Source organism: Elephas maximus, chromosome 21 (genome assembly GCF_024166365.1).
Source record: "Elephas maximus indicus isolate mEleMax1 chromosome 21, mEleMax1 primary haplotype, whole genome shotgun sequence".
NCBI classification, from domain to species: Eukaryota; Metazoa; Chordata; class Mammalia; order Proboscidea; family Elephantidae; genus Elephas; species Elephas maximus.
This window is the reverse complement of record NC_064839.1, coordinates 19,971,118-19,992,726: the sequence shown is the minus strand read 5'-3', so window position 1 is coordinate 19,992,726 and position 21,609 is coordinate 19,971,118. Positions and strand designations below refer to the sequence as shown.

Sequence of the window (21,609 nt, the reverse complement as noted above, 5' to 3'; positions counted from 1 at the left end):
TCCCTTGGCTTTGTTCACCATTATCTACATGACTCCTAAATTCACCTCCAGGTTAGACCTGCCTTCTGAGCTCCCAAGTGCCTACCCAACATCTCTACTGGCATGCCTCATAAAAACAAACAACAAAAAAAAACCCATTGCTGTCGAGTCGATTCTGACTCATAGTGACCCTATACAACAGAGTGGAACTGCCCCATAGGGTTTTCAAGGAGCAGCTGGTGGATTCTGACATCCTTTTGGTTAGCGGCCGAGCTCTTAACCACTCTGTCAGCATGCCTCATAGACACTTCAAAATAAGCATGTCCAAAAGACTCATGATCTTTCTTCCAAAATCTGCTTTGTCTCTAGCCTCATCAAGTCTCATTACTGAACTGCCACCGCTTACCCAGTTGCTCAAGCTAGAAACCTGAGAGCCATTTTTCTGTTTTTCATCCATTGAATCACTAAATCCTGTCAACGCCCCTGCCTAAACAGACAATAAAAAGTTTTACTTAATGGTCAACAAGCATAGACTCTGAATTAGACTGCCTGTGGGTTACTCTTAGCTCCACTGCTGTGGGCAAGCGGCTTAACCTTCCAGCATTTGTTTCTTTATCCGTCATATGGGGTCTCCATGAGTCAGAATCGACTAAATGGCAACTAACAAAAAATGAGTTGAAAATATGTATGTCTACATAAAAACCTGGACACAAATGTCTATAGCAGCTTTATTCATAATTGCCCAAAATTGGAAGCAATCAAGATGCCCTTCAATAGACGAATGAATAAACAAACTGAGGCACATCTGGACAATAGAGAATTATTCAGGAATAAAAAGAAATGAGCTATCAAACAACCAAAAACAAAACCAGGGAGGAACCTTAAATGTATATTGTTAACTGAAGCATTTTTAGGACATTGAAACTAACCTCTATGACGACATGCATTTGTCAAAACCCATAGGACCCTACAACAGAGTGAGACCTAATGTAAACTATGGACTTCACTTATTTTAATAATAATATATCAATATTGGTTTATCAATTGTAACAAATGTACCACACAAATGCACGACGTTAACAGGGGAAACAGTCTGCGTGGCGGAGAGGGGCAAATGGGAGCTCTATGTATATCTGCTGCAAAAGACAAAATCTATTAAACACACACACATACACACACAAGCAAAATTAACAGAAAAACTGGGGTTAATATTTACCACTTGTATAACAGGTCTCAAAAAACATAGTTTATCCCCAGCTGAAGAAATATAAATGGCCTTATGAAAAGATCTGTATTTCTAATAGCCAAATATAAGTTAAAATAAGAACCTATTTTTTAAGCTATCAAATTGACAAAGATTAAAAAAATGATAATGTCCAGTGTTGGCAAGATTTAAGGAGGCAATTTCATGATCTGCTGTTGGGGTATAAAATTGTACAATCTTACTGGTCTTAAAATTTGAACACAACAGTTTTACATCTAGGAATTTATTCTAGCTGAAGAATCATAAATAGGTGCAAAGTTTTAACTACAAGCATTATTGCTTAAATAGCCCCAAACTGTAAAAAATTTAAAATGCTGAATAATAGGGTATTAAGTAAAATATCATGTACCTATATAATGGGATATTAGAAAACCTTTAAAAATATTGCAGATTTTTTAAAGACATGGAAAGATAATCACAATATGGTAAATGAATAAAGTTACAAAGTGGTATGTACAGAAAAACTCCATTCTTACTAAAATAGTTATATTAATACGTATATGCAAAGAAAGTGACCAAAAGGTTAACAATTATCTGCATCTCAGCATTGTGGGGGATTTTTATTTTGTTGCTCCTCTCCCCTTGGATATCCTTAATATGCATTAGCTTTTAGAAAAAAGATCAATAGGTTAATTTTAAAGATCAAGATGTTATTTTTGATTAGTTTGGCAAAGATTATTTAAAAGGACAATGCACAGTATTGGTAAAAATTTGTGGTAAGGCAGCATGCACAGAACCTATGCTGCTGATAGTCATATGAATCGCCACTTAAATTCTTTAAGAAAAACAAATTTCTATGTATGGACGCAAAAATGCATAAACCCAAAGAAGAACTTTTAAGCAAATGGCTAAATAAATTACACATGTATGAGCCAATAGCATGTATTACAAATCATATTGCAGGGTATCTGATTTAGGGCTGTATATTAAGGGCAGCACACTAAGTATTATGCCTCACATGAAACTGATTATATATAAAATGTATATAACATATATAAAAAAAAAAACCTGACATATCCACAGTGTGTATCTCTGGACTGATATATATACACGATTTAAATACTTTTCCTTGGTGTTTTCAGCATTTCTTATAAATAGCTTATGTACTGGAGTTGCATTTATGTAGAGATTAAGTTATAAAATTATTGCATAAAGTATTACGTGTAGTCTCTCAGGAACATCCAACACACCAGTTCTTTCTCCTGCACTGGAACAGATTACCATTTCCCTGGGCAAAGCACTAGATGAAGCAGTTGGCTTGTTTACATGCTATATTGTACAAAAAGAAAAAAAACGGCTTTCCAAGCATGAGAGTATAATTGAATGTGTACAAGTGAAATGACTGTATGATGAGACTCCACTACTTTACTTTTGTAATGAAAAGAAAAAGTTTTCTTTAAAGTTTACAAAAAATGTTATCAAAAATGGCAGGAAAATCTCTTAAGACCAGGAGAAAAATATTTCCAAAATGGATGTCTAAAAGAGGTAGGTGTATCTCCAAATATCTCTAGCATTATTTTAAAGGTGTAGGGAAAGAAATCTTGAGGAAATAATATATGCTGGACATGGGGTAGGGATTAGGCTGCATAACTGAGTTTAACAATTAAATTTCAAAAAGTTTTTTTTTTTTTTTTGGAACAACCATTGGTATCAATGGGTCAGCAATCAAATCAAATTGAAAAAATTAACACCATTTGTAATATTGTGGATATAATTATAGCCAATTCCTGTGTTTTAAATTTTTTCAGTGTATACTTTCTTTTTAAAGATTTATAACTGGTTTCTGTCATAACCGGTATAACATAAATTATACATAAAATTCAATTAAAAAAAAGTATTGTCATGTACAGAGGCTGACATCATGGGTAGTCAAAGAATATGTTTAATAAAAAATAATTAAACTTCCATTTGCTCTATAGAACATCATAGAAAGTAATTTAATAAATTACAAATGACTTTTAAGACGTTTGCTCAACTACAGAAAGCAAATTCGGACTACACAGAACACAACTGGTAAATATTGCAAATGTCCAAAAGAAAACTTGGACTAAGACTTGGGAGCATGAAACCTGAAACAAGGGCTATAAACACAAGGCAATAACAGCTATAATTTTTTTTAGTAACTACGAACACATACTTGGATACCTTTCAACTGTAACTTTAGTATTATGTAATTCTATTGATTTTTTTTTTCCTTATAACCCTTAACTTTACACAACCATACTTGCATTTTTTTAAGCTGATAGCTGGACTTTCCCCCAGTGAATACTAAATAGAAGTGTCTTGAAACCCAAGAGAATGTTTAAAGTTATTATTAACCATAATGCTTTGAAAACTGTAATTGCCTTATTACATAGAATCACTAGGATGTTAACCAAATTCACTTGACCATAATTAGGAAAATACTTTATCTCATAAATTTGATATAAATTAGATTTTAGTAACAAGATCTAGGGCTTTTTTTTTCCTTTTTTATTTTTTTAAATTGGGGAAAAAAAGGAATAAAGACTATTGTGGGTAGATCTAGAGGGAGAGAAGGGAAGAATGGATGGTGTTGAAATACTCCACTGGCAAACTAAGTTAACTGTGAAAAACTTTGGCTATTTCATAGGTGTACTCTAGTTAAACAAAAGTGCAATACTGCAAAGGGAAGATACTAAATATGTAATATATCATTTTCATGATGAAGAGTTACTACCCACCTCTGGGTGGGCATTATAATGACTATTGCTAAGACACTGCATAAAAGACCATCGATTAAAAGTACTGTTTTGGGAAAATACAAAAATCAATACAATCCCAATGGAACTTATATAATTTTGTAAATACATATAACACTGTTTCTCTAATAATGGGGTTAGTATTTTACATACAGAAACATAATTTACTGGTACAGGTCTTGGTAAAGCCAAATGCAATTGCTGAATTCATGGTAAAGCAACAGAGTTCCGTCAAAAACGTATGTTTTCTGTGGGAGAGAACTGGGATAACTTTAACCCCTAAATTTATCCCCTTGCAAACTTTATCACTGACTTGAGTACCAGAAAAATGCTGACATTTACCTCTCCTTAGAATGTAAATAACATTTTTAAGTCCAATTTAGTTCTAATTGTTTTAAATGTACACGAAGGTAAACCTGGACCTCTACCTTGTCGGAATAATAGCAGCTTATGCAGGAGAAACTGTATCACAAATCAAATACCAGACAAATTTTACATGGTAAAGGGTTCTAAGAAATTGAACAGAAGCCTCTGGCTTCGTTTTTGTGGTTTACAGGTATAACTTGTTTATCTTTTTGAGATTATTCAAAGTGCATTTTCAAAACGGTCAACTCAGCATATTTAATATAAACTGATAACCCAACACTGATTCTGGGCAATGTTTTATCTGCTTACACCTAGAAACTCAAATGAATTTAGACAGTCTGCATATTAGTTTTCCACTATTTGTTAATTTTGGAAGATTTCCATGACATAAAACACAAAGAAAGCAAACAAACGACTTCTTGTACATGAAGTATGCTGTGTTGAAAGTTCTTTACAGTGGCATTCATGAGTTTGCCTTTTCTGAACCCTGGAAACAGACACTACTCAATCAGAGACATAATTATTTCTAATAGGAGGCCAAACTTTGAAAAGTTAAAAATAAGTATGTCTATAGGGTGCCAAAGTCACATGACACAAGATTATTTTATGACTTACTTTCACTGATATCAGAGTTAAGCTCAGCAAAAAAAGCAAGTCATATTTCTTGCCAGATTAGCATGATATATAGGATGTGTTTAAAAAACCCCTGAAAACAAGTATAGAATTAGAAACGAATGTAAACTTCCTAAACTAACTCAGCTGAGGTAACAGGTAGCCAGTTAAATTGGCTGATTGGGAAACTTATTTCTTCTTTAAAACACACTTGTACCTGAATTGGAAACATCAGCAGTGCATCACAACACTAGAGCATTTTCATGTAATTAAAGCAATGGATGGTGATGTAGATTCTACAGCTTTCATGACATTCATTAGCTGCCCAAATTATTGCTGAGTTTTGATCTGTAAATTATAGGTGTCAAGGAGGCTGTAAAACTATATTCAAATTAAATCAGTAATATGCATAAAGTATTCTGTGTTCACTGCAAATATATTAAATATACAACTCTTATTGAGCATAATTTTCATAAAATTAACCCCCAACAAAATTATAATGCCTTTTGTTGTAATTTTACACCTTTATGTATTTGATAGTACATACGAGTTCGGAAACTTATGAATCTTAAGAAATATTACATGCAAAACGTCTCTGAAAGCAGTTTGCACTTCTAAACAAATAACTGAAATGTTCGGTCAGTAAGTTATTGATGCACTCAACACTGGGATATTTACAATTAATAATTAAAGAATAAGAACCCAAATTCAGTTCATAATTTAAGTGCAGAGTTAGGAATCAGTCTTCATTACTAGAATCTGAGTCCTCGGAGGATGATGACGTACTATCAGATCCAGATGAAGCGTCAGCTTTCTCTGAACCCTCATCTGTGCTGTTTTCATTGAGAGGACTCAGCTCAGTTCCCCCTTTGTCTTCCTGATCTCTGCCTCTGGAATCTTCTTCCTTTACTTCTACAGACTTCGACGAGCCTAAGTCATTGTTTTTGTTTTTCTGTACATCAAAAGTATTGGACTGGGACAAAGTTGGAATATGAAGATTAAGGCCTGGAGTGAGAAGCATCCCTGGATAAAGTATATTAGATAGTAACAGTGGGTTAATAGCTAATGGGTTGGCAGCTGCAGCTGTATTTAATGTAGCAGAAGAGGATGTTGAAGGAGAACCTGACACTGAGTTTTCTCCACCATTCTCTGAATTTTGGCTCTCTGTCCTTTCTTTTTTTCCTTCTAGCTCCTTAGAGTCATTTCCCTTTTTCTCTTCTGTCCCAGATTCCGCAGGCTTTGTCAGGAGTCCTCCCATGCCCAGCAGATTTGGTAATCCAGCCATTCCTGACAGCAGCATGGGGAACATGGCGGCCATGTTTTTAGCTTCTCCTCCAGAAGACAGGCTAGCAGGCATTCCCATCAGCCCTGCAGTTACTTGTAGTGACTGCAAATTTTGCAGGTTTTGTTGTAAGGCCTGAAGAGTTGTCAGATCCACACCTGGAAGTAATCCATTGGCTAACAAAGGACTGCCTGAAACACTTGTCACGTTTGCAGCTGCTGCTGCTGCCGCCGCTGCAGCAGCCTTCGAAATCCCACTTTTAGGCCGTCTTCCTCGCCTGCTTACTTCCTCTCTTACGACAGGACCAGTGAGAATACGTTCATACATACTTTCTGGAAGAAATCCCTGAAATAAATACATATATATATTTGTTAGTAACAGCTATGTAAAAAATAAAATCAGTAGCTATTAGCTGGCCATACAAATAACATACTAATAACAGGTAATTCATAAACTCATTCTGTATTGATACAAAATAATCGATCATAAAAGAGATAGCCTATTTCATTTTATCCTAAGTAGTGGCTTGAAAAAGCTTGTCTACTTCTCGTTCTGCTGTACAGTAAGCCCAGAAATAGGTTTTGGCTCTTCCCTCCACAACATGAGGCATGAGTCTGTACAAGAGTTCTAGAAAATCTAAGATCCAGAGACACTTTTTCATTTTTCCATAAACCTTACATGTTTCAGGAAACTCTGGTGGCATAGTGGTTAAGAGCTATGGCTGCTAACAAAAACATCAGCAGTTTGAATCCACCAGGTGCTCCTTGGAAATTCTATGGGGCAGTTCTACTCTGCCCTATAGGGTCGCTATGAGTTGGAATCGGCTCAATGGCAATGGGTTTGGTTTTTGGTGTTATATGTTTCATATCACTGCTTGCTCTAGAAGCCTGAATGAGTGGCCGGCCCCCTTCTAATCTGGAAGAGCAATAAGGAAAACAGGGAGAAGTAAGGGAAAAGTTAAGGCTAAAACAAGATGCTTCACATGAATCTTCTGACTGTAACTTTGGGAATAAGGGAGTTAGAGCCAAGCTGAACAATATTACTCAAGGGGGGAAAAAGTCACCTGGCTCAAGAACAGCAGTAACACCAGCAGACTGGGAGCCATTGAGCCCAGGATAAGACAGAACAATCTGTGCTATATTTCTTGCAGTTTTCCCGGGGCTCAAAACTCCTAGATGTTTTAGGAGTTGAGAACCTCTAGACTAGTATTGTCCAACAGAAATACAATGCAAGCTACATAAGTGATTTTAAATTTTCTAGTAGCCACACTAAAAAAAGTTAAAAAGAAAAAAAAAAAGGTGACATTAATTGTAGTAACATAGACTAAAACAAAACAAGAATATCATTTTAATTTGTAATATGTAATATGTATTTTTGAACCACCATTTTTTGAGCTAAGACTGAAATATAAATCCAGTGTGTATTTTACACTTAAAACACACCTCAATTCAGACTAGACACATTTCAGGTACTCAATAGCCACATGTGCCTAAAACAACCAAAACCAAACCTGATGCCAAAGAGTTGATTCCGACTCTTAGTGACCCTACAGGACAGAGTAGAACTGCCCCATAGGGTTTCCAGGGAGTGCCTGGTGGATTTGAACTGGTGACTTTTTGGTAGCGGCTGAGCTCCTAACCACTGCGCCACCAGGGCTCCTGTGCCTAGTGGCTACCAATTGCCGTGGTGCTGCTCTGGATAGCAGTTTAAAGAATCTCACGGAAATACTTTTTTTTTCTTTAGTTTGAATTAACCAACTTATTTGTTCTGTTAAAAGAAAGTATTAGTGCTCATTGTAGAAAACATAAAAAACAAAAAATAATACAAAGAAAATCATCTAAAATCTCATCATTCCGATATAATTATTGCTAACGCTCCAGGATGTGGTCTTCCACTTTTTTCCTGTGCATATATATACATTACACAATTCTCCCCCACCTCTTTCTAAACTAAAACAAACGGGAATCATACTGAAGCCTGCCTTTTTCATCCAGATATCTGTAAAAATAACAGCTATTATTTATTTAGCACTTACCACACAGTTAGGCTTCACTATTCCAAGAGCTTAGCTACTTTCCCATTTGATATATTGTGAATTCCTTCTCCTTTGCCGTTAAGTGTTTTTCTAAGATATAATTTTTTTAAATAGTTGTACAATATATTAGTTTATCTCCAATTTCTCACTGCCTTCCCGATGAACACTGGTCTCTGGGTGACGAACAATTTGCCCTTGACTACTAATGTGATTCAAACCCACCCAGCAGCACTGTGAAGGAAAGGCTTGGAGGTTGGCTTCCATAAAGATTACGCTAAGAAAACCCCATGGAGCAGTTCTACACTGTAACACGTGGGGTCGCCGTGAGTTGGAATCAATTCAATGGCAACGGGTGTGTGTGTGTGTGTGTATATATATATAATTTATACCATGAAGAATTTCGTTACATGTATTTCTTCGCCAACATCTTTGATTATTCTTTGCAGTATTGTTCAAAAAGTATCTTAGAGGCTAAAATAATAACAAATCAGTATACAGTAGATTCCCCCTTACCTACAGGGGATATGTTCCAAGACCCTCAGTGGATGCCTGAAACTGCTGATAGTACAGAACCCTATATATACTATCATTTTCCTAGACATACATATCTATGATGAAGTTTAGTTTGTAAATCAGGCAAAGTAAGAGATTAACAATAACAAATAATAAAATAGAACAGTTATAACAACATACTGCAATAAAAGTTATGTGAATGTGGTCTCTCTCAAAATATTTTATTGTACTATATTTTGGACTGTAGTCAACTGTGGGTAACTGAAACCAAGGAAAGCAAAACCACGGATAAGAAGGGACACTACTGTATACTGATGCTATATTCTAATTGAATGAGCAACTGAGAAATGTGCAACCTGCTCTGTAAAATAAAAGTTAGGAACTAAAAAACACTGGCATATGTTCTTAAAATAGTTTGTTAATTTTTAACTTAAAGTTCAGTCTAAGATATAATTAAGTGGCACCTGATTTTTAAAATGATGACTGAGTTAATATTTGCAAAATACTCACAGATTGCTTAACCACGTCTCCCCATTCAGGAGCTACTCCATATTCTGAATTTTCTTTCAGGAATCGACATAAATCTTTCAATGGGGGAGCAAATGCACCTCCAACCTATAAATGAAAACCAAAGACAAAACAATGTTAGATACCTGAAACACTACTAAATACGGAAATGATATATTTCTTCAAAACATGGGTACTCTTTGAACCACTTTCAATAATTTTTATGATTTTGTTAAAAAGGACCACCACAACCCACAGACTATTGATATACTATATACACCTACAGTAATATAACTTTTAAGTATTTAAGTTCATTAATGAATAACTTACATTTATTGTACACTTACTATGTTGGATACACAGTATAGCCTAGTTAAGAGTATATACCCTTTGGTGTCAGAATTATCAGCTATGTGAACTTGAGTAAATCAGTAAATCTCTTTGAGCTTCATTCTCCTGATCTGTAAGATGGGATAACAGTAATACTTCCCTCACAGGGTTTTATCAAGATAAAATGAGGTAATTTGAGGGCCTCAGCACAGTGCCTGGCACACAATAAATGTAAGTTATTACTATATGCCAACAGGACCAGTGAGAATCTGTTCATACATGCTTTCTAGAATGTGTTATGCCAAGTATTGTTATGCTGCAATATATGCCCAGTATTGTGCAAATGACTTTAAATATATAGTTTCTTTTAGGTTTCACTTCATTCTTATGAGACAGTATTACTTCTATTTTTCAAATGAAGGAACTGAGCCTCAGATCAGTTATATAATTTGCCTAAAGTCAGGATCCAGATTCAACCCCAGGTGTCAAAAGTTCATGCTCAGCCGCTGACTTCAGGATCAATGGTATGAACCCACCAGCTGTTTAAGGGAGAAAGACGTGGCATTCTGCCTCAGCCAAGATTACAGCCTTGGAAACCCTGGGGGGCAGCTCTAACGTCTGCCATTGAAACATCTGTAAGGTTACAGTTCAGGGACTTTACATTCACCAAACATTGCCACTATCCATTTCTAAAAGTTCTCACCACCCCAAACAGAAACTTAGTGTATCTTGAGCAATAAATCCCAATTCCCTCCTCCCCCAAGCCCATAACCATTAATAAATTGGTCTCTGGGCTTTTGTCTATTCTAGATATTTCCTATGAGTGGGCTCATACAATATTTGTCCTTTTGTGGCTGATTTATTTCACTTAGTATAATGTTTTCAAGGTTCTTCACGTTGTAGCATTTATCAGAACTTTATGACTGAATAATCTTCCGCTGTATGGATATACCACATTCTGTTTAGCCATTCATCTGTTGATGGATAAATGGGTTGTTTTCACTCTGGGGCTATTGTGAACAACGCTTTAATTAACATTAGTGTACAAACAGCACCATTTTTTTTTGAAACACTATTGTTTGTCAATAAATCCCAAGAAGCCAATTGATACTATAGCTCATACCATTCCTATATAACCAAAAGGTTCTTTTTTTCCTGAATAGTATGTGATAATATGAGAGAGTACTCCAAAGCCTGGAAGAATTAGAATGTAGACTTCAGGGTGTCCGAAGAATCAGAATAGGTGTTGGTATAGAACTGGGTCTCCTCCTCCTGCCAGGTCGAAAAAAGTGGTGTTAAGGTTGCGGTTAGTTAACAGTACGGTGATACCTGCTGCTAGAACGGGAAGGGATAAGAGAAGAGGAGCAGCTGTTACTAAGATGGACCATACGAATAAAGGTGTATGATACTTGGATATAGCTGGAGGTTTTATATTAATAATAGTAGTAATAAAGTTAATTGCACTTAGAGGATACTTCTGCAAGACGTAGTGAAAAGATTGTTAGATCTACAGAGGCTCCTAAATGGGCTAGATTTCCTGCTAAGGGGGGATAAACATTTCAGTCAATACCCGCCCCGGCTTCTACTATAGAGGAAGCTAGAAGTAGAGGGAAGGATGGAGGTAGTAATCAGAAGCTTATATTATTTATTTGAGGGAAAGCTATATCAGATGCCCGAATTATAAGGGGAACTAATCAGTTTCCGAATCCTCTGATTATGATTGGTATTACTATGAAGAAAATTATTACGAAGGCCTGTGCTATAACAATGACGTTATAAATCTGGTCATCTCCAAGAAGAGAATCTGGTTGACCCAATTCCGCCCGAATTAGGATGCTAAGGGCACTTCCTACTACTCCAGCTCGAGCACCAAATAACAGGTAGAGTGTTCCAATATCTTTGTGATTTGTTGAATATAGTCAATGATTAGTGAACATAGGTAAAATGGCTGAGTAAGCATTAGACTGTAATCTAAACACAGAGGGTAATTCTCTTTTTGCCAGGCTTTGACGTATAAACATGTCAAATTGCAAATCTGAAGAAGCAGCTTCAATTCTGCCTGGGCTTCTCCTCGCCTTTTTCTTTTTTTTTTTTAAGGCTGGAGAAGTAGATTGAAGCCAGTTGTCTAGGGTGTTTAGCTGTTAACTGAAGTTTTCATGGGATGAGAGCCCTCCGATCTAGGAGGGCTTAGCTTAGTTAAAGCGTCTGATTTGCATTCAGTTGATGTAAGGTGGTTATCTTGCAGTCCTTATTTCAGGGGTTAAGTAGGATATACTTACTTAGGGCTTTGAAGGCTCTTGGTCTTTTTAACCTGAACTCCTATTCTAGTACTGAAATAATTGGGGTTGGGGGAGTAGTATGTTGGAGAGGACAATTAGGACAGGTAGTGTTATTATATGTTTAGTATTAATGAATCGTCTATTTTTGTATTGTTTGTGGACGGAAGGATTTTGAGTGATGAGGAGTAAATTAATCGTACGTAGAAGTATGTGTTTAGTAGTAGTAGTGGCATGATAATACTGTTGTTTTTAGTTAATTCATGGATAATAAGTCATTTGGGTATAAATCCTGATAGTGGTGGTAGTCCTCCTAAGGATAGTAGGGTAATCATGAGTAGGATGGTTATTGTGGGTGTTTTATCTCATAGGAGGGTTAGGGATGATATTGAGGTTGTGAAAGTGTTTGCTAGAATTATAAAAATGGATAGTGTTAACATGATATAAATGATTAGGTTTAAAAGGGTAAGAGTGGGATTAAAAGTTAGGATAATAAGTATTCAGCCCATGTGGGAAATGGATGAGTAGGCTAAGATTTTTCATAGTTGTATTTGATTTAGACCTCCTCATCCTCCGATTAGGATTGAGAGTAGGCCAGAAAGAAAAATTAAATTAGTGCTAATATAGGTAGTTATTTGATATAATAGTGATAGTGGTGCTAGTTTTTGTCAGGTCAGCAGAATTATTCCTGATGTTAGTTCAACTCCTTGTGTTACTTCTGGAACTCAAAAGTGAAATGGAGCTGAGCCTAATTTAATTATTAGGGCCATTAGTGCTATATTTGATGCTATAGGGTTGGTTATTTTTATGATTGATCATTGTCGTGAATGTATTAATTGTCAGGGCTATTATGAGTATTATAGATGCTGTGGCTTGGGTTATGAAGTATTTTGTAGCAGCTTTTGTGGATCGTGGGTTGGTTGTTTTTGTTAGGATTGGGATCATAGTGAGTATATTTATTTCTAGTCCTATTCAGGCTATTAATCAGTGAGAACTAAGTGTGGTCATTAGTGTTCCTATAAGTAGGGTTGTTAAGATTATACAGAAGATTAGTGGGTTTATTAGTACAGGAAGGGTATAAACCAACATTTTCAGGGTATGGGCCCGATAGCTTAATTTAGCTGACCTTACTAGTAGAATGTAGTGTACTTGGTAGCACGGAGATTTTTGAGTTCTTAGGTTTAGGTTCAATTCCTATAATTCTAGAAATAAGAGGATTAAAACCTCTATAATTTACTCTATCAAAGTAATTCTTTTGTCGGACATATTTCTATATTTGTGGTGGGATACACACTAGCGCAATTAAAATTGAGGTTATGTCGTATACATAGGGCTATCGTTAGTGGGAGAAAATTTTTTCAGAGGAGATGCATAAGTTGGTCATATCGGAATCGTGGATAGGATGCTCGTACTCATAGAAAGCAAATAGTTAAGATAACAGTTTTTATAACAAAGTTGATAGTGCAAATCTCTGGTATTTGTGGATTATGAAGGGTTCCCAAGAATAGAATAGCAGTGAGAGCATTTATTCTAATAATATTGGCGTATTCAGCTATTAAAAATAGGGCAAAAAGGCCAGCGCGATATTCAACATTGAAGCCAGAGACTAGTTCTGATTCTTCTTCAGTTCAGTTGAATGGAGCTCGATTGGTTTCTGCTAGAGTTGATGTAAATCATATCATTGCTAGTGGTCATATGGGAAAAATTAGTCATAGATGTTCTTGTGTTGTGGCAAGGGTAGTTAATGTAAAGGATCCATTTATTAGTATTATTGATAAGATAACGGTCGCTAGGGAGACTTCGTGGTTTGGTTTGGGGTACTGCTCGTAAAGCTCTGATGAGCGCGTATTTGGAATTTGATGCTCAACCTGATCATAGGATGGAGTAGACAGCTAGACTTGATACTGTGAGAATAAATAGTATGCTTAGGTTTAGATTAATTAGAGGGTACGGTATTGGAAGAGGAGCTCATATAGTTAGGGCTAGTGTTAAGGCTAGAATTGGGGCGATGATAAATATAAATTTTGAGGAAGTTTGGGGGTAGAGGGGTTCTTTCGTAAATAGTTTGATTGCGTCTGCAATAGGCTGAAGAAGGCCACAAGGTCCTACTACATTAGGGCCTTTGCCGAGTTGTATATAACCTAGGACTTTTCGTTCAACTAGGGTAAGAAAAGCTACTGCTAATAGAATTGGTGTGGTCATTATTAAGAGATTAATTAAGAACATGGTTAAGAAGAGGAATTGAACCTCTGTGAATAAAGACTTAAGTTCTACGCAGTTACAAGGCTCTGTCATCTTAACAAATCCTAGTCTTGGATTGGGTAGACTGGCTTATCTAAATTGAGACTGGTTCATAAATTTAGCTGAAGGCGCCTTGGTAAGGTTGGCCTTATTTCTCCTGTCCTTTCGTACTGGGAGAAATTGTTTATAGATAGACACCGACCTGGATTGCTCCGGTCTGAACTCAGATCATGTAGGACTTTAATCGTTGAACAAATGAACCCTTGATAGCAGCTGCACCAATAAATCAATTAGCCTTAAATGCATGGATTTATCACAGGACTGTCAATTCTAATCCATTGGTCCTTATGCCAGTACCATACAGTTGTCATTACTGTGGCTTTGTAATAAGTGTTGAAATTGGGAAGTGTGAGTTCTCCAATTTTGTTTTATTTTTCAAGATTGTGTTAGCTTTTTGGGAGCCCTGGTGGCTAAGTGCTCAACTTAACTTGGCTATGGTTAAAGGCTAAGTGCTCGGCTGCTAACCGAAAGGTCAGCGGTTTGAACACCAGCAGCTCTGCAGGAGAGTGATGTGGCAGTCTGCTTCCATAAAGATTTACAGCCTTGGAAACCCTATGGGGCAATTCTACTCTGTACTATACGGTTGCCATGAGTCGGAATTTGACTTGACTGCAATGGGTTTGATTTTTTTTTTCCAGTTCTGTATGAATTTGAGGATGGGCTTTCCCACTTCTTCTTCAAAAAAAGGCTGTTGGAATTTTATAGGAATTGTGTTGAACCCGCAGATCACTTTGGATACTACTTCCACCTTAACAATACTAAGTATTCCAACACAGGATGCCTTTCCATTTATTTCAGCAATGTTTTGAAGTTTTTGGTGTTTAAAGTCTTTTACCTTCTTGGTTAAATCCATTCCTTGGTAATTTATTCTTTTGATGACATTTAAAGGAAATAGTTTTCTTAATTTCCTTTCCAGGTTGTTCACTGCTGCTGTATAGAAATACAGCTGATTTTTGAGTGTTGATCTTGTACTTTGCAACTCTGATAAATTTATTAGCTCAAGTCACTCTCTTGTGAATTGTTTTGGATTTTGGATATATAAAATCATGTCATCTGTGAATAAAGGTAGTTTTACTTTTTCCTTTCCAACTTGGATGTTTTTTATTTCTTTTTTCTTGCCTAACTGTTGAAAGCAAACATCCTTGTCTTGTTCTGGATCTTAGAGGGAATACATTCAGCCTTCTCACTGAGTCTGAAGTTACCTGTGAGTTTTTCATAAATTCCTTTTATCATGTTGAGGAAGCTCCCTTCTATTCCTAGTTTTCTTAGTGTTTTTATCATGAAAGGATGTGGCACTTTGTCAAGTGCTTTTTCTGCACCAAGATAACCATGTTTTTTTTTCTCTCCTTCATTTCACTACTGTGGTGTGTTACGCTGATTGATTTTCTTATGTTGAACTACCCTTGCACTCCTGGGATAAATCTCACTTGGTCATTACCTTAGTTATCTACTGCTGCTATAACAGAAATACCACAGGTGGATGGCTTTTTAACAGAGAAATTTATTCTCTCATAGTCTAGGAAGCTAGAAGTTCAAATTCAGTGTGCTACCTCTAGGAGAAGGCTTTCTCTCTCTCTGTTGGCTCTGGGGGAAAGGTCCTTGTCGTCAATCTTCCCCAGTCGAGCAGTTTCTCAGCACAGGTGCCCCATGTTCAAAGGACACTTTTCTTGGTGGCATGAAGCTGCACTGTCTCTGCTGGCTCCTTTCTTTTATATCTCAAAAGTGACTGACTTAAGACACAACCGGTTCGGGATTCAGTCCTGCCTCATTAACATAACTGCCTCTAATCCTGCCTCATTAACATCACAGAGGTAGGATTTACAACCACATAGGAAAATCACACTGCATGACAAAATGGTGGACAATCACACAATACTGGGAGTTATGGCCTAGCCAAGTTGACAGATATTTCTGGGGGACACAATTCAATCCATGATAGTCATGGTGTAAAATGTTTTAATACACTGTTGGATTCACCTAACAAGTATTTTGCTTAAGATTTTAACAGCTATTCATAACAGATACTGGTTTGTAATTCTCTTTTCTTGTGATGTCTTTATCTGGTTTTGGCATTAGGATAATGCTGGCCTCATAGAATAAGTAAGGAAGTATCCCTCCTCTTCTATTTTTTTGGGAGAGTTGAAAAACATTTGTGTTAATTCTTCAAATGTTTTGTGGAATTCACCCGTGAAGCCATCTGGTCCTGAAGTTTTCTTTGATGGGAGGATTTTGATTACTGATGCAATCTCTTTAGTTGTCACAGGTCTCTTCAGATTGTCTACTTCTTTTTGGGTCAGTTTAAGTAATTTGCCTGTTTCTAGGAATTTGCCCGTTTCATATAGGGTATCTAACTTGTTGGCATAATTGTTTATGGCTTCCTCATAATCCTGGTTACATTACCACAAAAGAAACATAACAACAACCTAACTTTATACCTTGAGAACCTAAAAAAAGAAGAGTAAACTCAGCTCAAAGTTTAGAGAAGGAAAATATATTAAGGATTAGAGATAAGTGAAATACAACAGAAAAACACTAGAATCAATGAAAGCAAAAGTTCGTTCTTTGAAAATTTCTAAACCTTTAGCTAGACTGAGAAAAAAGGTGAGAAGACACAAACAACTAAAATTAGAAATGAAGGTGGGGCCATTACTACCAACCTTACACAAATAAAAAGGTCTCTTAGGCTCTGATCAGTTTTCTTTATTCTTTTTGTTCTTCAGATTTGATAATTTCAATTATCTTATATTCTGGTTCTCTGATTCTTTCTTCTGCCTGTTTAAATCCATTGTTGAACCCCTCTAGCAAATTTTTCATTTCATTTACTGTACTCCTCAGCTCCAGAGTTTGTTTGGTTCCTTTTTGTAATTTCTATCTCATTATTGATATTTTTACTTTGTTCATATATCATTTTCCTGGTGCTTATGTATTTCTATCCCAGCAGTAAGGGCATTTAATAGAGAGCAAAACAGAATCAGGGAATTAACATGACTTACGTAAGGTAATTTAGTTTGTGAATGACAGAACTTGACAAATTTGCTCTTCTTACTCTAATGTCATTTTTTTTCTTTATTATTTACTTCATTGCCTGCTTATCAGAATAAACAGGGTGTCAAAGTGATAAATTTACAAATGGGTGCCACAAGTCCTCTATCATTTACTGTGAGATAAAAAGGACCTAGACCCGCTCCTCACTTATCGACATGGTTAGTTTCCAAAGACCTGGTGGTTACGTAACCTATCACAGCAATCATTAGTCTCACTTCGCACCCTGGCATTTGTTACTGCCAGATATACATCATTAATGCATAAAACATTTTGACAGATTTTTTCTACTATTGTTGTAAATGTGAATGTCAGATAACAAGATAGTCAGTAAGTGGGGAGTAGGTATACAGCAATCCAAACATAAAGCAGAAGCAATTTGGCGAAACAAATGTTAAGGCATATTTGCTTCAGAAATACGCTTTTGGAAAAACTTCAATTTTTACCACTCATCAATCAATAGAAGAAGGTAAGTGTATTACCTGTAAGTCTACAAGGTACCTTCATGCAAATTGAAGGTATTCTTTCCTTAAAATATTTTTCTTCTATCAGATAATTATGATGATATTGATAGAAGAGACCTGTCATCTCCCAGAAAACTGCAGAGATGAATATATAAATTCACAATGGCTAAGATGTGAGTAGTGTCCCCTTCGGTCAAGGTTTCTCAACCGTGGCACTACTGACGTTTTGGACCATGTTGTGGGGACCGTCCTATGCACTGTTTAACAGCATCCTTGGGTTCGACCCACTTGATGCCAATATTACCCCCCTCCATGCCAAACTGTGACATCCCAAAACGTCTCCAGACATTGCTACATGTTCATGGAAGGTAAAAGTGTCCCTGTGCAGTGCACAACCATATGTAACGGCACTGCACTGCTCAGGCACGGATATGTTAAGTGACATGCTTATTTCATTCAATAGCTTAATCAAAGATGTGCGATTTGAGATTAGGCTGCCTGAAATTACAGTCCATGTCTTTCCCCACAAATCTGCTTGGTTCAACTCATTTCCAGTTCTGCTGGAAAATACTGTATAATACTGCATAATGTTCTAGAGATTTTTTATATTGAACCAATATAAAAATCAACTACAAACATACAAATACCTTTCTAGCATTTCTTCTGTTAATCAGCTGAACACGTTCTTCTCCAGTGAGACTATTAACATCTAATTTATTGGGGTTTCTGCAACGGTGCCTTTTCTGTTTCGGCCTTCCTTCATGAAGCTGCATTCTCTAAAACAGACACACAGAGAAACAGCTTTAAGATCCTCACCCACACAAAACCACTGGGAACACTGTAAGTCAGCTGGCACAAGTGAGCCGATCCCACGTAATGCGGATGCATCTACCACTTAGTTACCCACACATAAAAAATTCATTAAAATGCACTACCTGATTCTCTTCCTCAAACTGTACATTTAAAAAACTATTCAAAGTCACCATAATGACCACAATTATGGTTCTATGTGAAAGTAGGGTGCTTTGGCTAGCTCCTGGAATGAGAAGAACTTTTGTTAGTTCTTAAAGACCACCATCTCCCTGGAGGGCGATACTTGAAGGGGCAGTTCCCTCTAAGTTGTATGGTTCTTTACTTTTTCTCCTGTTTCTTAAACTTATCGGATTTTCCGTTCTACTTATGGTTTTTATTATCTTCTCTCATGTAAATCTCACCATAATACCAAGAGCTTTTATTCTTGTTTTACAAGGGGAAACCAGTACTCAGAAAGGTTATCTTCCTCAAGATCATACATGTAGTAAGTGGCACAGCCAAATTAAGAACTCATATCCGATAATACAAACAAAAACTCCATCATACTATTCCGCTTGCTACTCCAACTGTTCACAAAGCAGGGCTTGATGTTTATAGCTATTTTCAACCAATCAAAACATTACAGGAGACTAACACTCAAACTCTTCAGCATGGTATATCGGTCCCATCATTGCTTAGATCTAATTCAGGTTTTCCATTCAGTACTATTACTCCAATCATTTCCCCCCACACACTCTAGAATATCAGACTTTATTGTTGTTGTTAGTGTCTGTCAAGTCGATTTCGACTCATGGCGACCCCACGTGTGCACAGTAGAACTGCTCCATAGGGTTTTTGAGGCTGTGACTTTTCGGAAGCAGATCGTCAGGTCTGTCTCTCAAGGCGCCTCTGGGTAGGTTTGAACCACCAATCTTTCAGCTAAACTAGTCAAGCACTTAATCATTTGTGCCACCCAGGGACTCCTGCATATCAGACTGTTGTTGTGTGTCGTTGAGTTGATTTGGACTCTGAGAGCCTATCCTCAGTCTAGTTGCTGTTTTATGAATATGCCCAGAGTTGTATCCTCTTCTAGCTGTCTTCATGTTGTCTATAATGTCTAGAACATACTTCTCCTCTTGTGTTAACCTAGTCAATGCCTATTTATTCTTCGTTCATCTCCCAGTAAATGTCAGCTCTACTTTCTTTCTGTCTTTCCCTACTGTATTTTGCCCAGGCAGAATTAAATGTTATTTTATCTTTTCTCATGGCACTTCAAACACACCTCTGTTATAGTACATACTACATCATATTGTGATTACTTAGCTATAGAGAACCACAATGGACCATTAATATAAAGTACACTTGGAAAAGCATACAAATTATTATCTTGCATTCTTTACTGCAACAAACACTGCTTTTAAATATAAAATTTTTTGTTTTTTTTTTAAATGAGGTAATATGGTTTGACTAAAGGGACCTTCTAAACAATGGAAGGAGTGATAGAACCTCTTATGATTAATAAAAATAATAATGGTCCTGAAATAGAAAACTTTCTAATTTTTTTCCCCTTCTCTCTTGGCTGCCACCAAAAACTTCAGCCAAGAGATGATTTGTGCAAAGTAACTGGTCTGACTTCTTTGGAAAAGAATACACATTTAGAGGGCCTGGGGAGCCGAGAAGGAGACACAGGAAGGAACTGGTTTATAGAATTCTAAGTGCGACATTTGGAGGTACAGGAAAGCATTAATGCAAGTTTCTGTAGGGTTCTGATACAAAGGCTTCATACAGAGGATGGGAATTTGGGTAATGCCTTTGGCATCAGATGTCTTATGGGTCAATCAAATTATCTACATAGAAATTAATTTGATCATTCATTCACTCACTCGCCCATTCATTAATCCATCCCTCCTCTGGAGGACACATCTCACACAGCTATGGTTTAGGAGAACATGTTTTAAAATCTTAATAATAAAGCCTTATATAAAGTATCACGGTAAAAGGCTTATTTGCAGTGAAAATAATGAATGGCTATACAAGTTAACAAAAAAATTAATATTGTTTTGCAGTGACAAGAGAAAAGCTTGTGAATCATTCAGAAATAAGGGCAAGAACTTTTTATCTTGTTCACTGTTACATCCGCAATCCCTTAAAATAGTAACTGACACACCATAGTCATTCTACAAAAATTTGTTGAATAAGTGAATGTTACTTTGTTAACATGTTAATAAGAAGCTACAGAGTTAAACTAGCGATTCCCATTATGTTTAAAAATTTACAATATTCATTCTGTAATTGTCCATCCATTTTATTTAGTGAAAACTCTTCCCACTACACTTACAAGAGACTATCTGCCATGTTTTTTTTAAAAAAAAAAAAAGAAGAATTAAACAAATGCTATTTTAGAACATGACACATCCTCTGAGAAAACTAGAGATACGAAAAGCATCTAAAAGCCAAGATGGAGGTTTTTTGTTTCTGACTGGCAGGTTGTTTCCTGGTGACAACAGTAGCAATGTGAAATACTAGATCTAATTATCACAAAGATCATTCTAGGAGCTACACCTTTCATGGTTCTTTTTCATGAACCTCCCCCCACCAAATAAAAAAGAAATTAATTTTTTTTGCTAATAAAGTAAGAACCATTTTTCCTTTATATAGTGCTTTGCAGTTTTCAAAGGATTTTCATGTTTTAATCATCTACTCAGTAAATATTTATGGGGTACTAGACACTATGCTGTACATGAGGAATTATGTGTTAGGTCCTGAGGATACAAAGATGAACAGGACACAGTCCTTAGGAAGCGCAGAGGATAGTATAGAGCTTTACTTGGGTTATCTATTCAATCTTCAAAATAGTGGTAGACAGGACAGGCCTGCTAGGTTCACTGTATAGAGGATATGCTTTACTTTTTTACCTTATGAAGTACACAGAATATCAGAGGTTGCTGACACAAAATCTGGTACATCAGCATCTGACAATGAAGTATTGCAAAATCAAATATAGATTTCTATGTGTAAGAAAGGGTACATATGCCCAGAAGAAAATGATAAGTAAACAGCATTTCAGAGAATAAGCAGAATACAAACTAATTATAATGATTCTCATCTTTGATTAATGGTAACTCA

The 21,609-nt window shown here is 36.3% G+C and overlaps 1 protein-coding gene across 12 annotated transcripts in view; it reads right to left on the bottom strand.

The window, feature by feature from the left end:
- Window positions 1-3,120: 3,120 nt before the first annotated feature.
- The window catches only part of CHD9 (chromodomain helicase DNA binding protein 9), a 227,689-nt gene continuing 209,200 nt past the window's right edge, over window positions 3,121-21,609 (bottom strand). For 7 of the 12 annotated variants that reach the window (XM_049864852.1, XM_049864853.1, XM_049864850.1 and 4 more), the window contains exons 37-39: window positions 18,339-18,467; window positions 9,282-9,386; window positions 3,129-6,568 (exon numbers count right to left, since the gene is read on the bottom strand). In XM_049864852.1, the coding sequence (XP_049720809.1) occupies window positions 5,681-6,568; window positions 9,282-9,386; window positions 18,339-18,467 (1,122 nt within the window). In that variant the 3' untranslated portion in view covers window positions 3,129-5,680. Of the gene's footprint in view, window positions 6,569-9,281; window positions 9,387-18,338; window positions 18,468-21,609 lie in introns of all 12 variants that reach the window. The other 5 variants (XM_049864859.1, XM_049864860.1, XM_049864862.1 and 2 more) reach the window with 4 other exon arrangements.